Consider the following 27,184-nt stretch of genomic DNA (forward strand, 5'->3'; position numbering starts at 1 on the left):
GGATAATTACTGAAAAGAGGAAATGGGAGGGGTAAGGGGATAATGAATGAAAAGGGGAAATGGGAGGGGTAAGGGGATAATGACTGAAAAGAGGAAATGGGAGGGGTAAGGGGATAATGACTGAAAAGAGGAAATGGGAGGGGTAAGGGGATAATAAATGAAAAGAGGAAATGGGAGGGGTAAGGGGATGATGACTGAAAAGGGGAAATGGGAGGGGTAAGGGGATAATGACTGAAAAGAGGAAATGGGAGGGGTAAGGGGATAATGACTGAAAAGGGGAAATGGGAGGGGTAAGGGGATAATGACTGAAAAGAGGAAATGGGAGGGGTAAGGGGATAATGACTGAAAAGAGGAAATGGGAGGGGTAAGGGGATACTGACTGAAAAGAGGAAATGGGAGGGGTAAAGGGATAATGACTGAAAAGAGGAAATGGGAGGGGTAAGGGGATACTGACTGAAAAGGAGAAATGGGAGGGATAAGGGGATACTGACTGAAAAGAGGAAATGGGAGGAATAAGGGGATAATGACTGAAAAGAGGAAATGGGAGGGGTAAGGGGATAATGAATGAAAAGAGGAAATGGGAGGGGTAAGGGGATAATGAATGAAAAGAGGAAATGGGAGGGGTAAGGGGATAATGACTGAAAAGAGGAAATGGGAGGGGTAAGGGGATAATGACTGAAAAGAGGAAATGGGAGGGGTAAGGGGATAATGACTGAAAAGGGGAAATGGGAGGGGTAAGGGGATAATGACTGAAAAGGGGAAATGGGAGGGGTAAGGGGATAATGACTGAAAAGAGGAAATGGGAGGGGTAAGGGGATAATGACTGAAAAGGGGAAATGGGAGGGGTAAGGGGATAATGACTGAAAAGAGGAAATGGGAGGGGTAAGGGGATAATGACTGAAAAGAGGAAATGGGAGTGGTAAGGGGATAATGACTGAAAAGAGGAAATGGGAGGGGTAAGAGGATAATGACTGAAAAGAGGAAATGGGAGGGATAAGGGGATAATGACTGAAAAGGGGAAATGGGAGGGGTAAGGGGATAATGACTGAAAAGGGGAAATGGGAGGGGTAAGGGGATAATGACTGAAAAGGGGAAATGGGAGGGGTAAGGGGATAATGACTGAAAAGAGGAAATGGGAGGGGTAAGGGGATAATGACTGAAAAGAGGAAATGGGAGGGGTAAGGGGATAATGACTGAAAAGAGGAAATGGGAGGGGTAAGGGGATAATGAATGAAAAGAGGAAATGGGAGGGATAAGGGGATAATGAATGAAAAGGACACAGGTGGGGTGGGAGGGGAATAACGTGTGCCTTGGGTGTGCCTTGCCATGCCATCATTCCACTCAGCAGCACAACTTGACAGGCTGGTCAACTGACTCAAGTCAAAGACCACTCAGATTCTGTGTTGCACAGATGTCGGGGAAGGGATAGATTATCTTTCTTGATGAATAGATTGAGTATGCAATTGACATTAGTATAATCATACACATTTGTATTAGTAAAAGAAATGCGCGGCATACATATGTTCACGTAAAGCTATTCAATACACTGTCATGACCTCTGCTCTTATTATGCCATACTTGATAGTGTTCGTGATTTGCACTGCCATGAGTCTGTACAAACTGATGTCTCTCTTCCCAAGTCGTGGGCAGTTGAAATTTATGGAGTTTTCTTTCGTTAGCCATTAACAAGTCTCACTGCTAATCAGCGGTCTATCTGTTTAGGTTAACCGCTAATCACTTATGCATGTCGGTTACCACCAGACTATCTTCATAGAAGCTAAAGTCATGATCATGATGTTTTTTTAATTTTTTTATGGCGTAGTTTCACTGCTATGCAATATGACGTAGAAGAAGAAAGGACACCAGTGTACTGTAATAATAATGTATCATATATGTGCCTGTAGATTTCTGTCACAGTATCTGCTTCAGATGCTTGTCTCTGAAGCAAGGAGGGTCACAGATTACTATAACACCTTGTCTTTGTAGGAAGCCACATCTCACACAACATTTCCTTCTTATTCTTCTTGTTCTGGTCTAGTGTATTGCCACTCACATCTTATATAGTGACTAAAACAGTAGAGACACATTTTAGATAGTCGGTCAGTCTTCTTATTCTTCTTCTGCGTTCCTGAGCTTAAAACTGTCAGGGTCACCTTATGGTGAACGTTTTGCATACCAGCCATGTTGGCAGCATGGCGCAATTTTCAAAATGTGGATCGTCGATTCTCTGGGTGTAAATGTGTCAGCTAGAAGTCTTCATTTCCCATAATCGAATGAGATACATGTACACTTATGTAGAGACTTGAATGCACAGTAACTGTATAGCTTTTGTAGAGAGATTAATGTTGGTCACCGCAGTGTTCGGCTGCTGTCCTCTTTGAATCGGTCATTCCGCATGTGCCACACATGATCCGAACAGTGAACCCAGAACATAGAGAATGTTCACTTCATGTTTTGTCTTTGCATGGCCTTGAAAGATAGGTTGATTCACACTGGCATGCCGAGGAATGCAGACATTTCTCTGAATTGTTGTATCAAGTACTGAATGTTAAACCCTGGCTTTGGGGCTTTTGCCGGGCCAAGGAGAGGTACTAGACTTACTAAGTTCATTCCACGAACCAAGCGTATATTGCAATAATGTGTTCTCCTCTCGTAGTACCATGATGAGCAGGTCTTGGTGGTTTTTTTAAATAATTTTTTTCTTGAGACACATTCATTGGTCAGTCCTTAGATACCTTCTGTTAGTCCACTGTCCATCTATGAACCAGTCAGTCTATCGCATGAAAGGACATCAGTTCATTTGTCTGTTGGCCAAAGAGCCCCTCTCTTCAAAGGAAAGCTGTTTGTCTGACTTTTACCCAAAACATCATTAATAAAAGATCAGTTGTCTGTTTGTTTGTGAACCAGACAATCTGTCTCATGAAAGAACATTTTCACATTTGTCTCTTAAAAGGACAAATGTTTGTTTGTCATTTGACCAACAAAAAAAAAGCCTCCCTCTTAGCTTCAAAGGCCATAAGTCTGGTTCACTCTTCAACGAAGAATCTCTCAAAAAAGAACACCCGTTTTTCTGTGTGGCTCTCATGACAGACACCACTGTACTGTCACTGTCAGTGATGGGGTTTCTGGAGGTACAATAAAAATAGTATTTCGCATAAAAATAGTATCTCTGCTGTTTCATATACTGAAAAACCACAGCGAAAGTCGACTATCATTCTGTCCCTCAAATACCCACATGATGAGCACTATAGACGCTGCCACTCTCATTGTTGGTTTTCACATTTACTCTCTTGAGAGAAAAAAAAAAAGTCAAAACCAGCAGCACTGAAAACCTCAGAAAAGTCGATCAAGAACAGTGCTGAATCTCAGACAAATTCAGTTTGCGATAATGATATCCCTCAAATCTCAACGTGATCAGCACTGCGGCGAGAAGCAGCAGAACTGTTGGAGGGGGAGGGTCGTACAAAAGAGGCCTCCTTGGCGCTGCCGCTGTGGTCGTTGCTGCGGCTGTAGCCATTGGCGGCATGGTGCGTGCGGACGCTGACGGCGGTGGCCATGCTGTTCTCGCTGAGGGGGACTGGCAGGGACCAGGAGCTGGACTTGCCCAGGAAGCGCTTGCAGAAGACGGCGGCGAACATCTTGCGGAACTTGCGGCTGATGGAGCAGTAGAGGAGGAAGTTGATGCCAGAGTTGACCATGACAAGCAGGTTGTTGACGTGCTTGAAGGCCACGAAGAGGTGGTCGGAGAAGATCTTGTGGCGCCCGTGCACGGCGATGTTGAGCGCCACCACCACGCCCAGCGAGTGGCAGAGCACGAAGACCAGCACCACGGCGATCACCACCCCGCTCACGTGCAGCATGTCCACGCTCGTGCTGCCACCTCCCCCGCTACTCCCCCCTCCCAGCCCCAGCCCTGCCTTGGTCTTGTGGCGCAGCATGCGGCGGCGGTGGGTGGCCAGGAAGTAGACGAGGAAGGAGTTGAAGACGATCAAGGCAACAATGGGCAGGAGGGTGGCCAAGGTGATGTTGGTGATGTGCATGGCCACGTCGTACGCCTTATTGAGGCTCAGCTCCGTGGGAAGCAAAGGCCGGGGGGAGCTGAGGTCCGTGTTGGGCACGTACTCGAAGAACTTTGAGAAGTGGAAGAGGAAGGAGGCGAAGAAGATGGCGAGGATGGCTCGCTTGGCGCGGCGGATGGTGCAGACCAGGCGGGGGTGCATCATGAAGCGGAGCGAGAGGAACCGCTCCACCGTCACCGCCACCGTCAGCCAGCACGTGCAGGTCAGGAACACGTTGGTCATCACGTACCTGTCACACACACACACACAGAGGAGTACATGTTAGCAAGCACGTGAAACATGTTTTTCGTTGCATTTTTGACACGGACGGATGGTAACGCGGGAATTGGGTATCTGAAACATAAAACGCATTGCGCTTGTGCTTTTCAGTGATTATGTTGAGGTGCAATCACATCATTCAAACTCCAGCAAAGAAGTCTGAACCCCCATCCCACCCACCCACCCCGCCACATCATACTGCTATCCTCAACCCCCAACCTCCAACCCCCAACCTCCCTCCCAGTGTAGGTAAAATAAAGAGAAAAAGAAGTACATGGGAAAGTACTCGTTAAAGTTCGTGGGGACAAGCGTTTGTGTGGTATGTGTTGATGGATGAAAGTAACTTGTGGTACAAACCGCAAAAAAAAGTTACGATTGTTAATTGAAACGCATGTTTCTCGTTGACTTGTTTATCACCTGCCACTAGGTATCCCCCTCCACCCGCCTCCGCCTCACCCTCCATGCACTCGCTCTATCGACCATTGCTCTCTCCAACACGCTTTGCGACTTAACTCTAATTTTGGTACAGTTCACGATGATATTTTTTGTTCTACGAACAGATATGGATTACAATGTCATTCCCGGCCGCCAATAAGCTATATTTGTCAATACAAAACTCAAGTAACCTCACCTTTTCCATACAATATGAACTTTTTTGACCCTCAGAACTAATGGGGATGATTTAGGTTTCTTTCGCTTATAGTTCAGCACCGTGTAACTTTCAACGTGAGGGATTTGTGTACAGACACAGCCTATCCATCATTACGTTGTATGTTTACAAAGCATTTGTTGCGCAATGTATAGACAGTTTCACAATTTGTGAAGATTATAATGGCCCGCCTTGTCATGATGAAGAATTCATAAACCTGATTTGTGAATGGCTCGGTCGGTATTGGTGTTACAAACTCCTGTTTCCCCAAAGTTTCTGAGATTTTTCCATCTAAATATTTTGACCCTGGCTACCTTCAATATTTTGACCCTGACTATATTTTGGTCATGCCTGTCTTAAATAATTTAACCCTGATGACTAGTGTCTTTTCTTTGTAATTGTAACGTCGTGGTTTCGACCTACATAGCCCCTCGAACAATCAGCAGCTCGGACCTCGTCTTCGGCCTCTTTCGTCTGTTCTCACTCTCTCTCTCCGCACTGGGCAGAAAGGAAGTGCGAAAATAGGTCTAACAATGTGAGTCTGAGCTCTAAGTTCTGCTGTGGTATGGGTGAAACCTGTTCTCTTCAAGTTTTGCAAATTGTTGGCTGAGGCCAGGCCAGCTTAATTGCCTTGAAGTGGATCTCTTGTTCTGTACTCGGTGTTCAGTGTAAGTCGATGTCTAGTTAGGTACCAGTTGCTGAGTGGTTGAGATGCTGAGGGGAGATTCTTCTGAAAATGGCTTTCCTGCGTACTTGCGTTCTGTTTATGAGATACACACACACACACACACACACACACACACCCCGCCCGCACCCCCCTCCCCATCCTCCTCACCCCATCATCACCGCCACGACTGCCAGTACCATCGGTACATTGCCACAATCCTGCCCCCCCCCCCCCCCTTTATGTCCGTGTCTGACCGTTCCTTGGTGTATATTTTTGTATAGTCAGGCATTCGACTGAAACTGTTGTGTTGTACTTTGGTTCTGGGCAAGAAGAATATTGCAGGTTTGGGCTAACGTTTGATTTGTGAGTATCAGGACCCTGGCAGTTGTTTTCTGGTACCGAAAACAGGTGCAGCTTTCGTTGTATATTTTCTAAGGAGATGTCTCTTGTGGAAGACGTGGTTGATACATGTTGAAAGAAACAAATTAGGGGTATGCATGGATGTATGTTGAGAGGTGGGGCGGGGGCGATGGTTAAAAATGGTGCATAAACCATTGAGAACGAACCAGTCTAGTAGCCCTGTGTGGGAAACCCTGTCATTTTAGAGAGCCGATAAACTTATTAGTGTGTAGCTGATGGAATGCATGTTTGTCTGCAGTCTAATTTTTTTTTATTTTTTTGGGGGGGGGGGGGGGGGGATTAATGCGTCAGACATCCGATAACCTTCCAACTTCAGAGTAGAAGTAAAAAAGCGCCGTTTCAAGGTAATTTAGCCTTGAATTCTAGTCGGCTCAGACATATTTTCATAAAGATGGCCGCGTCTTATTACATTTAGTCAAGTTTTGACTAAATGTTTTACATAGAGGGGGGAATCGAGACGAGGGTCGTGGTGTATGTGTGTGTGTGTGTGTGTGTGTGTGTGTGTGTGTGTGTGTGTGTCTGTCTGTCTGTGTGTGTGTGTCTGTCTGTCTGTCTGTCTGTCTGTGTGTGTGTGTGTGTGTAGAGCGATTCAGACTAAACTACTGGGCCGATCTTTATGAAATTTGACATGAGAGTTCCTGGGTATGATATCCCCGGAATTTTTTTTCACTTTTTCGATAAATACCTTTGATGACGTCATATCCGGCTTTTTGTAAAGGTTGAGGCGGCACTGTCGCACCCTCATTTTTCAATTAAATTTATTGAAATTTTGGCAAAGTAATCTTCGACGAAGGCCGGGGTTTGGTATTGCATTTCAGCTTGGTGGCTTAAAAACTAATGAGTGAGTTTGGTCATTAAAAATCGGAAACTTGTAATTAAAATAATTTTTTTATTAAACGATCCAAAAACAATTTCATCTTATTCTTCGTCATTTTCTGATTCCAAAAACATATACATATGTTATATTTGGATTAAAAACAAGCTCTGAAAATTAAAAATATAAAAATTATTATCAAAATTAAATTTCCGAAATCGATTCAAAAACTATTTCATCTTATTCCTTGTCGGTTCCTGATTCCAAAAACATATAGATATGATATGTTTGGATTAAAAACACGCTCAGAAAGTTAAAACGAAGAGAGGTACAGTAAAGCGTGCTATGAAGCACAGCGCAATCGCTACCGCGCCAAACAGGCTCGTCACTTTCACTGCCTTTTGCACTAGCGGCGGACTACGTTCAGTTTCATTCTGTGAGTTCCACAGCTTGACTAAATGTAGTAATTTCGCCTTACGCGACTTGATTTTTTGTCTGCAGTCATCCATCTTGTTTGCATGTTGCAAGTGAGTATAAAAAGGGTCCGTTTTACTGCTGACTTATCTCCCTTCTGTGACAGGTTGTTAGTTCCTTCAAAGACTCGTTTCGAACATGGCTGGCAGGCTAAGTTACGAGGAGACTGTGTAAACATGCATTTTAATTTGCTGTGATGACTTAAGTTTCTCTGATAAGCAGATCAAATGTGTGTGTTTTTTACATTTAGTCAAGTTTTGACTAAATGTTTTAACATAGAGGGGGGAATCGAGACAAGGGTCGTGGTGTATGTGTGTCTGTCTGTGTGTGTGTGTAGAGCGATTCAGACTAAACTACTGGACCGATCTTTATGAAATTTGACATGAGAGTTCCTGGGTATGATATCCTCAGACGTTTTTTTCATTTTTTTGATAAATGTCTTTGATGACGTCATATCCGGCTTTTCGTGAAAGTTGAGGCGGCACTGTCACGCTCTCATTTTTCAACCAAATTGGTTGAAATTTTGGTCAAGTAATCTCCGACGAAGCCCGGACTTCGGTATTGCATTTCAGCTTGGTGGCTTAAAAATTAATTAATGACTTTGGTCATTAAAAATCTGAAAATTGTAAAAAAAAAAAAATTTTTATAAAACGATCCAAATTTACGTTCATCTTATTCTCCATCATTTTCTGATTCCAAAAACATATAAATATGTTATATTTGGATTAAAAACAAGCTCTGAAAATTAAAAATATAAAACTTATGATCAAAATTAAATTTTCGAAATCAATTTAAAAACACTTTCATCTTATTCCTTGTCGGTTCCTGATTCCAAAAACATATAGATATGATATGTTTGGATTGAAAACACGCTCAGAAAGTTAAAACGAAGAGAGGTACAGAAAAGCGTGCTATCCTTCTCAGCGCAACTACTACCCCGCTCTTCTTGTCAATTTCACTGCCTTTGCCATGAGCGGTGGACTGACGATGCTACGAGTATACGGTCTTGCTGCGTTGCATTGCGTTCAGTTTCATTCTGTGAGTTCGACAGCTACTTGACTAAATGTTGTATTTTCGCCTTACGCGACTTGTATGTTTTTTTAGGCGGAGACGTGTTTCAAAAAAGTATCGGGGAGAGTGAGGTTGGAAGTCGTTGCGTTTTGAATCTTTTTCTGCAGCGCTGTTTTTTATTAAAAAAAAAGAAGTGTTTTATTGTGTTTTTCTTTTCTGCTTGGAGAAGAGAAAGTGAAACAGGATTTGGTTGACGTGTGCACATGTGTGTGTGTGTGTGTGTGTGTGTTACTCATCGTGGGAGGGGAATCGTTTTGTATTACTTGTGTTGACAATAGCGATTGGATTGTAGTTAAGACAGAAGAAAAAAACTTTTGTTTAGTGCATTATTTTCAGACATAGATTCCAAGGAGGGTTGTTTGACAAAAAATGCTATCATTGTTACGTTTTTCTTGGTAGTCGGTCAATTCAGAAGCAACAAACAGACGATGAAACAGTAATATTCTATATTTTCTTTCAGTTTTAAACACAGTTATGCAAACAACGGCGTCTCTTCGCTTTGATTGACAAGGCCGTCTGTGACAGAGCTTCGTCTATCTCTGTTTCTGCTCCCCCTCCCCTCTCTCTCCCCTCTCTCTCTCTCGCTCTCGCTCTCTCACACACACACACAGACACACACACACACACACACACACACACACACTCACACACACACATACACACACACTCACACACACGTTTAGACAAAACATCAACTCCTACGCACATACTGACACACGCGCAAATTAAAATAATGAAGCCACATGCTGTAACCTGGAATTACTGAAAGGCAAATGTGTTTAGAACAGTTTGAAAGTGGGTGTTTTCGGCAATTAGTGAAAATAGAAAAACGGTTTTTTGAGTCGTTGCCTGAAGAACTATTTCTTTGGCAGACGACACCTTTAGCCATTTACACTCCCTCTTCAGGGTTTGAATTGGCTTAATGACGGTTTGAATTGGCTTAATGACGGTTTGAATTGGCTTAATGACGGTTTGAATTGGCTTAATGACGGTTTGAAACTCTTCTAGCGAGAAAAGGTGAAAAATAAAATGTATTATTTTAAACGCCAAGACGGCCGTAAAAATAGTTTTCAAAACTTCACAGTAATGAGGTATGTAACAAACTCTGTGTGTGTGTATGTGTGTGTGTGTGTGTGTGTGTGTGTGTGTGTGTGTGTGTGTGTGTGTGTGTGTGTGTGTGTGTGTGTGTGTGTGTGTGTGTGTGTGAGCACTCTTACGCCTACCCCAATAAAAATGAAACTAACGGTAAAAGTTCAGATGAGGAACAAAAAGTGAAGAAAGGGAAACGCGGCGAAGCAAACTTGTGAAACAGCACATCTGTCGGCCACGTAGAGACTGATTGTCGACATAAGCAAACAAAAGGGCCTTGTTATAACATTTTTCTTCCCCTCCTTCCTTACTTTCTGTTTGTCTTTCACCCATCAAAGGTGCTGCTTTTTAGTGCTAAAAAATCACAATTACGCCCAAAAAAACCCGGAGATGGGTCTTCACAGTTGGAAAGCATTCAGTGAAGTGTCAACATTCTGAGGGATGCTAGGGCACAAGGGCGTAGGAAATAAAGATTTATCAGTTCACACCCAGATTCTCTAACGTTACATCAAAAAATGCACTTCCCTCCACCACCCCCCGTTTGTCGAAGACTCTCGATGCAATCGCAAGTTGTCTTCCTGTGTGAGTGGAGGAGAGGATATGGGACAAGGCACTAAGTCCAGATTTCCCCCGCAAACAAAAATTCCTTCATTCTCAACAAGTCCAAGAAAGACATCGATGCCATCGCAAGTTGGAGAGGAGAGGCTGGAGAGGATCACGACTTTGGACGAAGCAATAACTCCAGATGTCCTCCGCAAATGCAGCCAATTATATTATCAATGTAGCTTTTTGTCATGGTAAATTTGTCGTAAATCATTGTCCAAGGTTACCTCTTTTCACCGTCAACTATAATCTTTGTTGTTACGACTCCTGAAGATAAAATAAGGTTTATGGCATAATCTGAAGTTTGTATCCATGTGTCTGAGCTTGTTATAAAATGGTGTACATGTTTTTCTCAAAGCTTGCATTCGTTGCATTTAATATTGAAAATTGAAACAATATTTTGCTGTATATAAATGACTCCGTCATTTAAAAAAATCGCGCTTGTTGGAGTATCAGCTAATCTCACTGTCCTCTTTTTGCTTGTATTGTTTTTACGTTGATCTTCTTTTGAAAGCTGAAAACGGTGTGCTGTTTGTAACAACCACAGATGTTCATATTTGTCTGATGACGTCTTTGTACCAAAGTGAATTGCAGCTGGCAAAAGGACCAAGGAGGTTTTCAATTTGTTTGCCTCTGTTCAAATTTCACAGCAGATCAGGGATGCTCTTGATCATTTCCGAGTGCAACCTTATCTTTGGCAGAGGGGTGTGCGTGCCTTAAATTTAATTTAGCAGAGAAACGTGTCCTGGTGGTATCAGGCGGAGTCTTGTTTCAGACGGAGCGAGTGTGATAGAAACTGTTGCCGAGCACAGGAAGCGCCATCCCATCTTGAAAGGGTTATCTCCCGTAATTTGTAGCCTTGTCCCCGAGTGGGGCAATTGGCGCGACCCGGGGTAACCTCCCCTGGGTGTGTGTTCGTCTGCTCTTGTCTTGAGCATGTCGGCCAGCACGTTTGCCATTAATTTATTCAAGGTTTTGGGCAAGGGGAGGGGGAGGGTTACGTTAGTGCAGTTGGTTATGGTTTATGATGCTGCATGATAGCATTTACTGGGATTTTTTTTTAGGAAGCGTGTGGCTAATTTTTTTATTTATTAATGTGAATAAATCTGGTCCCCCTTTTTCTTGATTTTGTCTTATCTTTCACCGCCTTGTCTTTCCACAAACCCCGTACGGACGCCAGGATTTGCTGTCTATTCGTCTGCCTGTGTGGTAGTCTGTCCGTGGGATTTTTTTGGAGAGGTTTTTTTCCCCTCATAAAACTTATTATGCCTATATATCTCTGTGGGATGAAGCTTGCGGAACTAAATTTAGCACGCACATTTGTTTTCTCTTTTTTTTCTCAATTTTCTTTTTCTGAGCCAGCGGTGTGTGGATGTGCAGAGATACGTTGGTATCTTCTCGGCAAGAATGAAGCTACAGTTTCGTCACCGGAAGGGGAAAACAGATATGGACTTAATTTTAGAGTAAGAGAGCATCTCCCAATCTTCTACTTCTATTTGTGATTTTCAAATTGGCACCTAGACTTTATTTCCTGGTGGACGTGACTATATTCAAGGACGGGGATTTGAGGGGGGTATTGGGGGTAGGGTTTGGGGTGGATGAACGTTATGATATATTGAGGTCTGTACATAAGTAGAAAACACACACACACACACACACACACACACACACGCGCGCGCGCGCGCGCGCACGCACGCGTTATAGTTTTCTTATTCCCTTTCTCCCCACCACCTCTCTCTTACTATTTTTCTCCCTCTCTCTCTCTCTCTGAAATATAACAATAAAGTGCAGTGATGAAAATAATTGTGCATAGTAAGTACAGGGGAGTGACTATATATACGAATGAAAACAAAAGATCTTCTTTATTGGGAAAATATGCTTCAAGGATCCATATATTGTCTATTTCAGTCAGCACAATAAAATCATCCCGGCAGTTTTTAGATCCCATTCCATCACGGAAAACAAAACTATGCAAATCTTATTTCGGGTAACCCACACAAAGGAATATTAACTGCCTCACACACTTCTGCATCAGTTAAACGAAAATAGGAAGCACATCCTACCAAATCCGGATTTTTGGCAATTGACGTGATTTCAATTTGATTGGAGTGCAGTCGCACAGTCGAACCTTAAGTGATAAATATCTCCACACGGACATTCACACAAAACGGAATGAAATGAGCGATGATTTCAGATAAAGATCTACCGAGAACCCTTTAAGCACACACTGGGAGGAAGATGGGTCTTTTGTCGGGAGACAGAAAGGGGAGGATGCAGTCCCCCCAAAATATAAAGATTCAAACATAAATAAATTAATAAAGAATCAAGTAAGTTAAGATAAAAACCTAGAAAACCAGTTCGATTTAAAAAAAATGTCTGCTAAGGGAGTAACATCGTTGAGGAGCAGGACAAACAAAAATATGTCTAGGGTATGTTTTGCTGGACAGACTTGATAGCTAGGGGGTAGACTTTGATATGAATTAACCCGGGCAGGTCTTAAATGCACACACAAAAACAAGAAGAATACTGTTATAGAGATTTCTGCCAGTGGAGGTACATGTCAGAAGAGGAAGACCGCAAAAGTGATGTTTTGTATTGTTGGACACAGCTGCGATGGATAGAGGGTAGAACTCGATGGCAATTAATATATCCCTGATAGATAGAATATGCACAAAGGAGAAGGACTTTACGACTGACGTTAGGATTGTTGTGAGCAGGAGTTGGGATTGTTTGCTGTGAGCAGAAGTTAGTGTGGTGGTTTTTTTTAGCAGGAATTAGGGTTGTTGTGAGAAGGAGTTACGGTGGGTAGGCTTCATGCTAGAAATTCCAGAATAACGAAAGAAGAAGCAGATCGAACATTCACAAAACAGGATGTAAGAAGAAAAGGAAGAACGACAGCGAACGGCAATAAACGCCTTGTACGTAATAACTATGGTGTGAGGACAGGGTACTGATGAGTGGGAGCTAGGTCTGAAATCCCGAGACAAAGGGAAACATATCAACCCGGGAAGATCTTCTATTTACAGAATCGGTTACAATGAGTGGGAGCTAGGTCTGAAATCCCGAGACAAAGGGAAACAGATCAACCCGGGAAGATCTTCTATGTACAGAATAGGTTACATCGTACAGATCACAATCATCGTAACCATTCGTAATTTTTCGCTGTAACATATATCTGTGATGGGTAGAGGTTATACTAGAAGTCCCGGAGGGGAATTGAAGGGACTCTCCAGTAAAATAGCACATTCACAATACCATTCAGAAGCTGGTGCATGGTGTCTGAAAATATTGTTGTGAAGAGTAAGGTTTATGCTAGAAATCCCAAAGAACGTTGAAGAAATCAATACAGAGTTATCACGCAGCTGGCTTTGACATCGTATGGCAAACATTGTACATTTTCCTTGAAACGTAGGGGTTACACTATAGAAATCCCGATGGAAAATGGAAGACATCTTTCACAACAACGAAACCGTATTTGAAAACCAAGGTGTTTTACAATAGGGTTGCAATGAGCATGGGTCATGCTAGAAGTTTCAAGATAACTTGGAGGAATCTGTACAATGCAGACGATCGTTTAGAAGTCATTGCGGTAGGGAGGGGAGAGGATGGGTAACAATTGTGAAACCGGAATCTTGGTGAAAGTGAAAGTGAGGACATGGAAGGTGTCATTGGAGCAGACTCGAGGGAGACTGAACAAAATCCGATTTGGAAAGACAGACACTATTCGTTGCGGAGAAGATCATTTAGAAGAGATTTCTTTTCTGTAAGAAAAAACAAGTCGCGTAAGGCGAAAATTACAACATTTAGTCAAGCTGTCGAACTAACAGAATGAAACTGAACTCACTACATTTTTACAGCAAGAGCGTATACTCGTAGCATCGTCAGTCCACCGCTCGATGCACAGGCAGTGAAATTGACAAGAAGAGCTCAACTCAACTCAACTCAACTCAACTCAAATTTTATTGGCTTCAATTTTCATAGAAGAATTTGTCTTGCGCTTGGGATTAAGACATAGGCAGAAAGTAAGAGTATAACATATAAAAACAGCATTCATATCACATTTCATGTATCACACACAGTAATCACTAGTATAGGCCTACAGATATCACATTGTCCCTGTATCACACATGCAAATAAATAGTATCACATTTTCCACGTATCACACACAATATATACATTACATAACATACAGCAAGTCTCCTTCTCCCGCGCCCCCCCCCCCCCCCCACACATACATATCCTCGCACATGCGTCGACTCCATACAAATGACATCATCAGTCCATTAACTAAAATGCACAATGACTAGTAGAGGGGTAGTAGTTGCGCTGAGAAGGATAGCACGCTTTTCTTTATCTCTATTCTTTTTAACTTTCTGAGCGTGTTTTTAATCCAAACATATCGCATCTATATGTTTTTGGAATCAGGAACCGACAAGGAATAAGATGAAAGTGTTTTTAAATCGATTTCGGAAAGTTAATTTTGATCATAATTTTTATATTTTTAAATTTTTAGAGCTTGTTTTTAATACAAATATAACATATTTATATGTTTTTGGAATCAGAAAATGATGAAGAATAAAAAGAACGTACATTTGGATCGTTTTTAAAAAATTTTTTTTTTTTTACAATTTTCAGATTTTTAATGACCAAAGTCATCAATCAATTTTTAAGCCACCAAGCTGAAATACAATACCGAAGTCCGGCCTTTGTCGAAGATTGCTTGGCCAAAATTTCAATCAAATTGATTGAAAAATGAGGGTGTGACAGTGCCGCCTCAACTTTTACGAAAAGCCGGATATGACGTCATCAAAGGTATTTATCAAAAAAATGAAAAAAACGTCTGGGGATATCATTCCCAGGAACTCTCATGTCAAATTTCATAAAGATCGGTCCAGTAGTTTAGTCTGAATCGCTCTACACACACACAGACAGACACACAGACAGACACACACACACATACAGTATACACCACGACCCTCGTCTCGATTCCCCCTCTATGTTAAAACATTTAGTCAAAACTTGACTAAATGTAAAAATGGGAGAAAGCGCAAAGTAGCAGAGCGTTGACGAGAGGTTGAACATTGGAGAAATCCCAAGGGAAAAGGGAAGAAATAAATCAAGGGTGAAGGCGTTGTGTAATGAAGCCAATAATGCGAAGGTGCTGAGGGAAAAAGAAAATCAGATTGTCGTTGTGAAGCGCTTGAAGTGAGGAGGAAAAAAGCCCACGTGTCTGATTTTTATGTAAGGAGGGACGGCGAAGACAGAACAATCTCCCACCCCTCCCCACCCCCGCCTCTCACCCCAACGGGTGGCTAACGAAGCCGTTACTTTTTGTTACTTCCTCTAAAGTTTTTCAAGTTTGTTGAAATGCCTGTCACTGTCAGTGTGAAGAAGTTGTTGAAACCGCTTAAATAATCCCCTCAAAACTAAAGGAGCGTGAACGTTCAAGTCATAAAAATTGAAGAGTTGAGACAACGGTTCCTCAACATGACTGACACTTCTCAAGGATATTTAAAGTGTATGTAAAGAGCACCAGTTCCGCTGCTACATTGGCAGTTAGTCATACCGCAGCTACATTGGCAGTTAGTCATACCGCAGCTACATTGGCAGTTAGTCATACCGATTATTTGACATGATATGTGAAAAGACCCCTCCCCCTGCCACTACCTTTCCAGGTATAAAACTGTGCTGCAGAGAACATTCAGAAGAAAAACAAGTCGCGTAAGGCGAAAATACAACATTTAGTCAAGTAGCTGTCGAACTCACAGAATGAAGCTGAACGCAATGCCATTCTTAAGCAAGACCGTATACTCGTAGCATCGTCAGTCCACCGCTCATGGTGAAATTGACAAGAAGAGCGGGGTAGTAGTTGCGCTAAGAAGGATAGCACGCTTTTCTGTACCTCTCTTTGTTTTAACTTTCTGAGCGTGTTTTTAATCCAAACATATCATATCTATATGTTTTTGGATTCAGGAACCGACAAGGATAAGATGAAAGTGTTTTTAAATTGATTTCGACAATTTAATTTTGATAATAATTTTTATATATTTAATTTTCAGAGCTTGTTTTTAATCCAAATATAACATATTTATATGTTTTTGGAATCAGAAAATGATGGAGAATAAGATGAACGTAAATTTGGATCGTTTTATAATTTTTTTATTTTTTTTTTACAATTTTCAGATTTTTAATGACCAAAGTCATTAATTAATTTTTAAGCCACCAAGCTGAAATGCAATACCGAAGTCCGGGCTTCGTCGAAGATTACTTGACCAAAATTTCAACCAATTTGGTTGAAAAATGAGGGCGTGACAGTGCCGCCTCAACTTTCACGAAAAGCCGGATATGACGTCATCAAAGACATTTATCAAAAACATGAAAAAAAACGTTCAGGGATTTTATACCCAGGAACTCTCATGTCAAATGTCATAAAGATCGGTCCAGTAGTTTAGTCTGAATCGCTCTACACACACACACACACACACACACACACACGCACATACACCACGACCCTCGTCTCGATTCCCCCCTCTACGTTAAAATATTTAGTCAAAACTTGACTAAATGTAAACAAATGGACCAGATTAACAGCGGACATTTTGAGCTGTCTGGGGGAAAAAAGATACAAACGCGCGAACAGAGAAACGAAAGAAAAACATGATCTAGTAAGGAATTGGGAGCACCTTCCTACTGCCCAAGTTGCAACATACGAGGAAGCAACTTAGTGAATGTCCCGTATAGCCAAATAGGTTGAAGGGACGTTAAAAACCAAGAGCCAACTAAACATCATAAGCCTGTCCTTAATTGAGCCCGAAGTCGACTTCGCGAAGACTTCGTGAAGTCTTTTTACCGAAAACTTAGTGTGAAAGCTTCGGGCGGCCAGTTTCGCGAAGTATGCTTCGCGTATTCGACCTTCGTCCAGTTAAGGACAGGCTTTAGTCAAATATAAGGTTAAAGCACGTTGCATCTCCTTGACAAGCTTTGTTTTTGCCTTTCTATTGTGACGACGACACTTGCACAAACCAACCATTGTGCGAAAGATGTGCAATACTCACATGATGACGGTGTAGTAGCGTACGAAGAGCTTGAAGCTGTCCGTGCTGGCCACAGAGGGGTTGAGGCCGAAGAACATGGGTACCTGTAGCAGTAGCAGGGAGATGTCCGAGATGGCTAGGGCGGTCAAGAAGCTGTTGGTGGGCGAGGCCATCTCCTTCCTGGTCAGCACCACCAGGCTGAGGAAGTTGCCCACGATGCCGAAGGTGACCACCAAGGGGATGAGGACTCGGTCAACGACGAACTGGGTGTGGAGCAGGAAGTCGGGGGGAGGGGGCCGACCTCCGCCCGGGGGGAGAGCTGGTGGGAGGGTGGTAGTGGTGAGGGAGGTGAGCAAGTCTGTGGAGGTCGGGTGGATTGCATCTCCGACGACTGGGTTCAGGGAGGTAGTCAAGGTCGTGGTTAGGGCTTGAAGGAGAGCGCTCGTTGCCATGGTGATTGGAGGTGTCAACCTACTGTTCCGGCGCGTAAAGTTCCTTGTTTGTTGAAGGCCCACGACGATCTGTTCAGTCTAGAATCCTTGAATGACACATTAGGGACGACTTTCGTTGTTTTGTTTTTGTCAAATATATAATGGCTGATAGACGTCAGTGATGCTTCTGCTTCTTCAAAACTCGGTAAACTGTAATGAAGCAAATTCTATAAAGGACGCAGCGTACTTCTTCAAAACTTGGTCGACTGTTATGGCGCGACTAATATATCAGCGATGATTGTTCCTGTTGCAAAGCTTGATAGGCTGTCAAGGCAAGTTCTAGGAATAATTAAGGATAAGGATAAGGATATCCTCATCCTTATCGTACGCAGCGTACTTCTTCAAAACTTGGTCGACTGTTATGGCGCGACTAATATATCAGCGATGATTGTTCCTGTTGCAAAGCTTGATAGGCTGTCAAGGCAAGTTCTAGGATTTTTTTTCTCTTCCAAAACTGAAGGGCTGTTAGTGTAACTTTTGAAGCTGATGGATCGGCGGTGAGTTATCTGCACGTGCAAATAGACTAGACACGTTGTGATGGGTGCGTCTTCTCGAGCTATGTGTTGTGAGTTATGGTTCTGCCTACTTCATTGATACAACGTGTCACTCCTTGTTCCAGAAAGCATTGAGAAATTGTGACTTCGTTTCCCTGTGAATTTTAAAACAGTAATTCTTTCAGGAAAACTGATTGAACGACAGTCACTTCTAATTCTCGTTTTAGGTGCACCCAGGAACTTGACACTTCTCGTTGGAGCTAAAGCTAAAAGAAAAAACTGCTTCACACTTGGAGCGAATCACAGAAGTTGTCGTGTTTTGTTCAAAAAAGCTGAATAGCAAAACATTGCCTTGTTTCAAAAGAAACACATTATTCTTGCACCAGTCAACTTTCCAAACCGCCCTCGTCGCGTCTCATTGGTGAGCGCAATGATTGATTTTCCGGACACAATCCAACATCCAAGTGTTTTGTTACACCTTCGGGTTTTTTCTGCTGGTTTCTCACAGAAAATCTTCTCAAAATATCCTTTGTTTCGACAGTAAAGCTTGACACTGTTGTAGATTGGAAGAAAGATAACGTTTCACACTTTGAGAGCGGAGCTGGGTTATCGTCGCTGCATCTCGGTGCAAATGACACAAAGCTGAAGGGGTTCAAGTCGTTGGAATTTACATGTCCTTCGGTGAATCTGCTGAACACGTGATTCCTTCCTTGTTCTGCGGACACACTCCCGTGAGAGTAAAGACGAAGCTGAACGATGCTTGGTGAGTTTGGTTGTAATTTTTAAGTCCCTCGATAGTAAGAAAAGTGATGGATTTTGAAAGTCTCCAATTAAGAGAAGCAGCTGGATTTTGAAATTCTCAGTCTTAGCAAGAGAAGCAGCTGCCTTTTTTCAGTCTTTTTGCGAATAAAAGCAACTGAATTTGACAGCGGGAAGCACCTGGCTTTCGGTCCCTTGCGACCGTTGTTACGGAATTTTGAAAAATCACTTGCAGAAAGAGAAGCAAGTGAATGCAGACTGCGAACAGTATTCACGGAGTGGAAGTTGAGTAGAATGAGAGTGTGTAGCCGAGAGTCTGTGATGGTATGAAGAATGGTGTGAGAGGCAGTTAGCGTGCCACTTGTATTATAAAGGATGCCAGGGATGCTGGGGGGCGTGGCCCTCGTGAGACTGAAACTGCCACTCAGCTGTACCCCCTAACTCTACCACTCCCCCCTTCCCCCCCCCCCCCCCCCTTTCTCTGTCTCTCTGTGTGTCTGTTTTACGCACGCATGCAAGTACGCACACGCACAGAGCGAGAGAGAAGGGCGCGCACGCACGCACAGATCGAAGAATGCGTACACAATGTAGCGCGCATGCAAGTATGTGCACGGATACGAAAATACGCAAGACTCTCTCTCTCTCTCTCTCTCTCTCTCTCTCTCTCTCTCTCTCTCTCTCTCTCTCTCTCTCTCTCTCTCTCTCTCTCTCTCTCTCTGACCCCACCCCTGTCACCCATGGTGTGTGTGTGTGTGATATGGGTTGTTCTCCGGAGCTAGGTACCAAACTGTGACATGGGAGTCAAAAACTGAACTAACTTCAATTTCAACGGCAATGTGTGTTCATATTATCTTTAGGACACTTTGAGCATAAAAATATGTAAATAAAGCTATTTCGTGAACTTGAACAAAAATCTTACCATTAGCGCAGCAACGAATGGTCAAAATAACATCGTAACATGAGCGAGCAGATGAGAAAGGAAACTTCAAACCGTCGGCTAGTGGCGACGTTACCACGCAACTGTACAACGGGTGCAAATATATCCTTCCGCAAGAATGCTGTGTAGTTTAGTACAAAAGAAGTTCGATACAAAATCATTTTGATTAAAATAACAGGACACACATCAATAACATCGTAACAGGAACAAGTCGCGTAAGGCGAAATTACTACATTTAGTCAAGCTGTGGAACTCACAGAATGAAACTGAACGCACTGCATTTTTTTTACAATGACCGTAGTCCGCCGCTTGTGCAAAACGGAGTGAAACTGACGAGCCTGTTTAGCGCGGTAGTGGTTTCGCTGTGCTGCATAGCACGCTTTTCTGTGCCTCTCTTCGTTTTAACTTTCTGAGCGTGTTTTTAATCCAAACATATCATATCTATATGTTTTTGGAATCAGGAACCGACAAGGAATAAGATGAAATTGTTTTTAAATCGATTTCGGAAATTTAATTTTGATCATAATTTTTATATTTTTATTTTTCAGAGATTGTTTTTAATCCAAATATAACATATGTATATGTTTTTGGAATCAGAAAATGACGAAGAATAAGATGAAATTGTTTTTGGATCGTTTAATAAAAAATAATTTTAATTAAGTTTCTGATTTTTAATGACCAAACTCTCTCATTAGTTTTTAAGCCACCAAGCTGAAATGCAATACCAAACCCCTGCCTTCGTCGAAGATTGCTTTGCCAAAATGTCAATCAATTTAATAGGAAAATGAGGGTGTGACAGTGCCGCCTCAACTTTTACAAAAAGCCGGATATGACGTCATCAAAGGTATTTATCGAAAAAATGAAAAAAAACGTCCGGGGATATCATACCCATTAACTCTCATGTCAATTTTATAAAGATCGGTCCAGTAGTTTAGTCTGAATCGCTCTACACACACACACAGACACACACACACACATACACCACGACCCTCGTCTCGATTCCCCCTCTATGTTAAAACATTTAGTCAAAACTTGACTAAATGTAAAAAGGGGAAACCAAATGCCCTGACGGTTTTAAATGGACAGATTGCAAAAACTGTGTACGTTATTTGCTTTTTTCTTGCGTTCTATACGCGTGTTACGAAGTGTGCTAAACTAGTGACAGGCAAAACAAGAAAATTGGTTGATTAAAATCAACATGGCCGAAGCAATGTTTTCATAAAAGAAGCGGTATTGTACGGGCACATGTTGAATTTGGGTTACATGTGTTGCAGAGTATTTGAAAATCCGTAGGCATAAAAACATGCAAAGAAGAGTGATAGGTCCCTGTTGTGAATATAGTCAAGTGGATAAATTGATTACTTATGTTTCACACTAGTTTTGCTGTTACAGCAGTCCCTCTCATGAACGGACACCCTTGGGCCAGAGCAAACCTGTCCGTACAGTGCAGATGGCCGGTCACGAGAGAGCCCCCCTCCCCCCCCCCCCCCATCACAAACACTCAGGCACACTGACGGACTGAGTGAGTCTTTGCTACTGGTGAGCGAGCTCTACTTGTCTTAAAACAATAAGGTCAAACTACTACAACTTATAACTGAAAGGAAAAAAACTGTCCTGTAAAAATTACGTTAAATCAAGGGTGTCAGAAAAAGAGAGATAAAAGAAATCCTCAAAATGCTCAACCCCAACAGCACACATTTGTAATCTGCAAGGCAGAGTACACAATGTCATTTTCTAAAAGGAAGACTACTCCTCTTCAATTATATCCAGAGATCTTTCAGCTGTCTCCACCATAAGCCAAGTGGTCGAGTCTCAAGTTATACCCCCTTTCCACACAACCGTTCTAGGTCCCGTTCCCGTACCGACTAAGGAACGGTGCGGGCACGGGAGGGATCGGGACAGAACCGCAATGAACGTAACTGATCGTTAACGGAACTGCTTTGAACGGTGGGGTCGGTAGGGACGGCTGAGTTTGGGCTGCATGTTCAAATATTTAGCCGTTCCCCTCCCGATCAGAATGAACGGTAATGGAACCTCAACCCATCGGTAACGGAACGCTTGGATCGTTAAAGGAACTTAAAACAATGGTAACGCAACGCTAGCGCTCTCACACACTGAGTTGTCATACCCGCATTCCACACATCCGTTCTAGGTCCCGTTCCCTTACCGACCAAGGACAGCTGCCACTATGGTCAGACGCTGCTGAAAGATGCCAAAAAACGGCCGTTTGCGCAGCGTTCCATTGTTGTGGCAGCATTCCTTGGTTGGTACGGGAACGGGACAAAGAACGGTTGTGTGGAATGGGGGTATAACTTTTGACACCGACAAACTGAAGAATGAACAGATCTATGAGGTAACCGTCTCAATGGTCCAGGCTCAGGAAACAAAGAGTATATATGGCCTGGGGCGATTGTAGCTTCCCTTCTTCGTGTCCGATAGACAAGAACAATAAATAGTAGAGCATAGTGCAATTTCATGTTGGCGTCTTCTCCACTCGGAAAGCTATAACCCAAAGACTGAAGACCAAAGTGCTTTACCCCACTTCTGACCCGAATCACCCCCCTCCTGCTAGGTACACGTGCACTCAAGTTAACCTCTGCTTTGACCTGTGTGCCAGGAGTCGGATGAGAGAGAGAGAGAGAGAGAGCGAGAGCGAGAGAGCGAGAGCGAGAGAGAGAGAGAGAGACACACATATAGACAGAGACAGACATAGAAAGACAGAAGCGGAGAGACTCGGAGGGGGACAGAGAGAGAGAGAGAGAGAGAGAGAGAGAGAGAGAGAGAGAGAGAAAGAAAACTGTAACTGACCTCGTGAGAACGGTAACAAAACGAGACATGTCACCTCTCCGAATGCATTCCAATAGATGACCGCTCTTGCGGCCATCAAATAGTCGTGCGTTTGTGATGAGTGGGTCTGTGTTGTGCAAATGAAGTTTGGGCTGCTGTGAAACGACACGTTACAAAGTTGACCACATACAACTATGGTTAATATTTCAGATTGTGTTGATCTTCTGCAAGCAGTACTCATTCTACTGAAAACGCATGCGTTTATGTTGAGTTACAAACTGTTGATGGGCTTTTTCGTGTTTCTTTCATTCCGTACGACCTAGTTATTGCTTCATCCAACAGCATGTCACAAATTACCCGTTATTTTGGCCTCTCGATCAGACGTATTTGCCCAAATTACGAATAGACAAAGCGTTCTTTTTTTTAGTAAAAATATTGTTTAATACTAATAGCTTTAACATCATCAAGCAACATTCAGAAACACATAAAGAAGCGTAGTAACGAACAAAACTGTCAAACTTATTATTTCAATCCGATGACCCTCTGTGGTACCCAACTCCAGAGAACAACCCATATATATATATATTGGTCTGTAGCCTAAGTACAATAAATCATTCAGCACCCCCCCTCCCCCTTCACAACACACCCCAACAACCCCCCCCCCCCCTTTTTCCTCCACTCCGTCCCCCTCATCCCCAACCCACTGGCGCAAGGGTAGAGAGAGAGAGAGAGAGAGAAGAGTGATTTTGGCGGACGGATTTTATGTGCACGCGTTGGTACTATTACTTTCTTCAAGTATTATTTTGTATGTGTCAACGTGTCTGTGTCTGTGTACCTATCTGTCTGTTTTTCTGACTGTGTTTGTCTTTCTGTGTCTTTCTGTCTGTCTTTTTCCAACCAGTCTGATTGTGCACTGATGCGCACGCGTGTCAGCGTAGATGGTTTTATGCTTGTTGAGGTGGATGATAGGTTCGCACCTGAATACTACCTCTGTTCTTTGTCATAACATGCTATCATTTTGCAGAAGCCACACACGACTTGAAGAGTCATGTTTAATACACACACACACACACACACACACACACACACACACACACACACACACACACACACACACACATCTGTGCATACGCGTGTATATCATGATGCTATAACTTCAACTTTGTTCTTTGTCATAACATGCCATAATTCTAAAGTGACACTCAGTCTTTAGAGTCATGTTTGTTTCACACACAGATAGGTGCATACGTGTGTATCTGCAATATTGTACACCTCTCGCATTAGCCTACTCTTGTTCCACACACGATACCACTGCCAACCTATGTAATGTACATGTAAGTATTGGTTTTATGTACGTCCGTATTTTTTTCTGTGATATATTGTATGCTATGATTTTTTGCAATGATGTTTAGCCATAGTCCGTTATACGCGTAGGTGTGCGAGAATATGTAAGCGCAGTGCTTTAAAGATGTCCATGTGTGAATGTGTAAGTGGGCGTAGTCGAATGTCCATGTGGGAATGTGTAAGTGGAGCATATAAGAATGCCCATGTGTGAATGTGTAAGTGGAGCGTATAAGAATGTGTAAGTGGAGCGTGGTCGAATGTCCATGTGTGAATGGGTAAGTTGAGCGTATAAGAATGTCCATGTGTGCGATGTGTAAGTGGGACATGGATGTGTTCATGACTGAATGCGTAAGCACAATGCAAGGAATGGCCAGAAAGGTATGTGGGAGGTGTGTTTATAACCTGCCCTGTTATATAGTGCTATATGTCTTATGTAAAAAACAATGTCCTGTTTGTATTATTGTTATGTACCACGCCTGAATTTCTCTATGGAATAATAAAGTATTCTTATTCTTATTCTTATTACCTAACGCAGAAGGGGTCTAAGTCGACCAAAAGTGGGTGCATTCCCTTTTTGCGTTTTTCCTGCAAACAGGGAATGCACCCGGGTCCATTCTCTGTGGGAAAGTACGACCCTGGTCAATCACGCGCCAAGTGCGTGATTCATCTCAGCGTTGCTTCCCTTGTGACACCCAAAATGTGTTTCGACAGGAGGATTTGATAGATTTTCTCATTTCTTCATCTAAATATGCTACACTGAATCGAAGCTCCTTTAAAAAATAAAAAAAGGATCGAAAAATATCAAATTTTACCGATGTGGCTAGACATCACGTGACTCTCAGCGAGATTCGCAAAACGCTACAGGAACAAATCATGGGTGCATTCCCTTTATACAAGAAGAACGCCGATAGGAAGTGCACCCACATGGAATTAACCCAGTTTAAGTCGATATAGACCCCTTCTGCTTCACTAACGTACAGCTCTCGCAATAATCAGCTAGGAACACTTTCATGTGCATTGTTACCTCCCGGAGTGCGCATCATAGAGCCATCTCAGCGAAGCTCAGAGCCATCTCAGCAAAACTCAGAGCCATCTCAGCGAAGCTCAGGGGGGCTTTGAAGTGTTAAAATCTCCAGGCATGTTTATTCAGCATTGTCTATGTTCCAACACATTCCCCGCTTTGTTTGGGTACACAATTTTAGGTTCTCTTGCCGAGTAACTTTACCCCCGTTCGTCTCGCACTGAATGACATACTGAACATTAGCTCAACACGGTCGTTTCTTCTGCCCGCCTTACGCCGAGTGCTTCCTCAGACTGCTGAGGCTTGACTTGCATCTCTGACCATCTGTGAATCAAAGGGTTTATTTGACAAACGTCTGTCTTACATTTAATTATAATATCTGCCTGTCAGTATTCCCTTCTGTTTCTTCCGGAAATAATGAAAGCTTCAGTCCGAAGACTGGCGTTTGTAGTTTGTAGTTCAAGTCAAAACTTGACTAAATGTAAAAAGGTTACTTCCTTTGAAACTGACTGATAGGATCTCCGTCCTCTAATGTCCAAACGGTCTCTTCGGGACTGTTGAAGTTCAGTGATATCCTGCAGAGACGTATTTGTGTTTTTCTATTAAAGCACGAAGCTGGAAATGTATGCTTGTGCTGAGACACATCTGGTTAATTGTTCCTTGTCGGTATGCCTTTCTTTTCGTCTGCTTGTCTTTCTGTCTATTTGTCTTTCGTTGTGTCTGTCTGTTATTCTGTCGATATCTGTCTGTCTGTCTGTCTGTCTGTCTGTCTGTCTGTCTGTCTGTCTGTCTGTCTGTCTGTCTGTCTGTCTGTCTGCCTGTCTGTCTGTCTATCTCTGTCTGTCTCTAAGTCTGCCTGTCTGTCTGTCTGTCTGTGGTTGGCCTTGCTCAGTGCAGATTCAGTCAAAAAGTGAAGTTCACGCCCGTTTACAATCCTTGTGCACAGACCCTCGTTGCAAGGTCAAGTTTATCTTGAGACGGGGAGATATTCAGTTCATTATTCTTCGAAAACGCCTGGACACGCGGCATGGGTGTAGCAGACACCCTCAGTGCTTGCATAAATACTGGCATTTACTATCTGGAGTGCCGGGCCTCTGGCACGAGAGAAAACCTGTTGGGAACTCATCTTTTTTTTTGTGCCTGACCTCCTGCCTACTTAATGATGGCCTAAGTGCCCCAGGTGCTGGGATTTTATTGCCTGTTCGTTTACTGAATGCACCCTTCTCAGCGCTGTTCTGTATACCTTGGTTTTGGGATTACATTCACACACAAGATTATTTTCCAGAAGGAAAAATGTTAATAATGAATGAATTTCTATTGATTGAAATCATACGCTATGTGTGAGCCCCAGGGGGTACAATTTCAGAGTAATTGTATTATTCATTGCCCAGAGCTTCTGAATTATCTGGGAGTCGAAGGTCACGGTCAGATCAGTTTTTACTGCATCCCAATTCCCTTGTCTGAATAATCATAGACTGTGCTGACGTCCATTTTCACATTCTTTCTTGCGGGTTTGTGTGTGTGTGTGTGTGTGTGTGTGTGTGTGTGTGTGTGTGTGTGTGTGTGTGTGTGTGTTTGTACTGACGAGTAGCCAGCAAAATGTGTTGTTGTACTTGGTTCATACCCGTGGGGTTATAGTGCGATTCGGTGAATGACTTGCGCTCATAATTGTCTTCTTGGCTGGAGGACGTGAAAGGGTGTACTTCTGGAACATTTTAAGACCACATGCACCTCTTTTTTTAAGGCTAGAGGGGTGGATTTCTAGAACATTTTTAGATTATATATGTACCTTCTTTTAAGGCCAGTTTTTGTCAGATTTTTTGATGTCTTGAAGTAGGGGATTCCACGGAAGGGGTAAGAATGGGAATAACCAAAAGGGGGTCAATTTGTCTGCGCTCTCTCTCTCTCTCTCTCTCTCTCTCTCTCTCTCTCTCTCTCTCTCTCTCTCTCTCTCTCTCCCCCCCCCCCCCATCTCTCTCTCTCTCTCTCTCTCTCTCTCCTTCCCTCCCTCTCTCCTTCCCTCCCTCTCTCTCTCTCTCTCTATCTCTATCTCTATCTCTCTCCCTCCCTCACTCTCTCTGTCTCTCTCCCTCTCTCTCCTCCCTCCCCCTCCCCCCCTCTCTCTCTCTCTCTCTCTCTCTGCGCGCCCGCGCGCGCCCGCGCGCGCGTGTGTGTGTGTGTTATCTATCATCT

At 43.0% G+C, this 27,184-nt stretch overlaps 2 protein-coding genes across 2 annotated transcripts in view; one reads left to right on the forward strand and one right to left on the reverse strand.

Annotated features, from left to right (window-relative positions):
* The window catches only part of LOC138982227 (protein FAM184A-like), an 80,970-nt gene that overhangs the window by 22,633 nt on the left and 31,153 nt on the right, over positions 1-27,184 (forward strand). The window lies entirely within an intron of this gene.
* Positions 1,152-19,233, reverse strand: LOC138982219 (G-protein coupled receptor daf-37-like). Its single transcript, XM_070355447.1, has 2 exons — positions 17,180-19,233; positions 1,152-4,308 (listed from the first exon to the last, which is right to left on the reverse strand). Exons 1-2 carry the CDS (start codon positions 17,608-17,610, stop codon positions 3,399-3,401), a joined length of 1,341 nt encoding a protein of 446 aa, XP_070211548.1. The 5' UTR covers positions 17,611-19,233; the 3' UTR covers positions 1,152-3,398.

This window comes from Littorina saxatilis, linkage group LG12, assembly GCF_037325665.1.
Source record: "Littorina saxatilis isolate snail1 linkage group LG12, US_GU_Lsax_2.0, whole genome shotgun sequence".
Lineage (NCBI taxonomy): Eukaryota > Metazoa > Mollusca > Gastropoda > Littorinimorpha > Littorinidae > Littorina > Littorina saxatilis.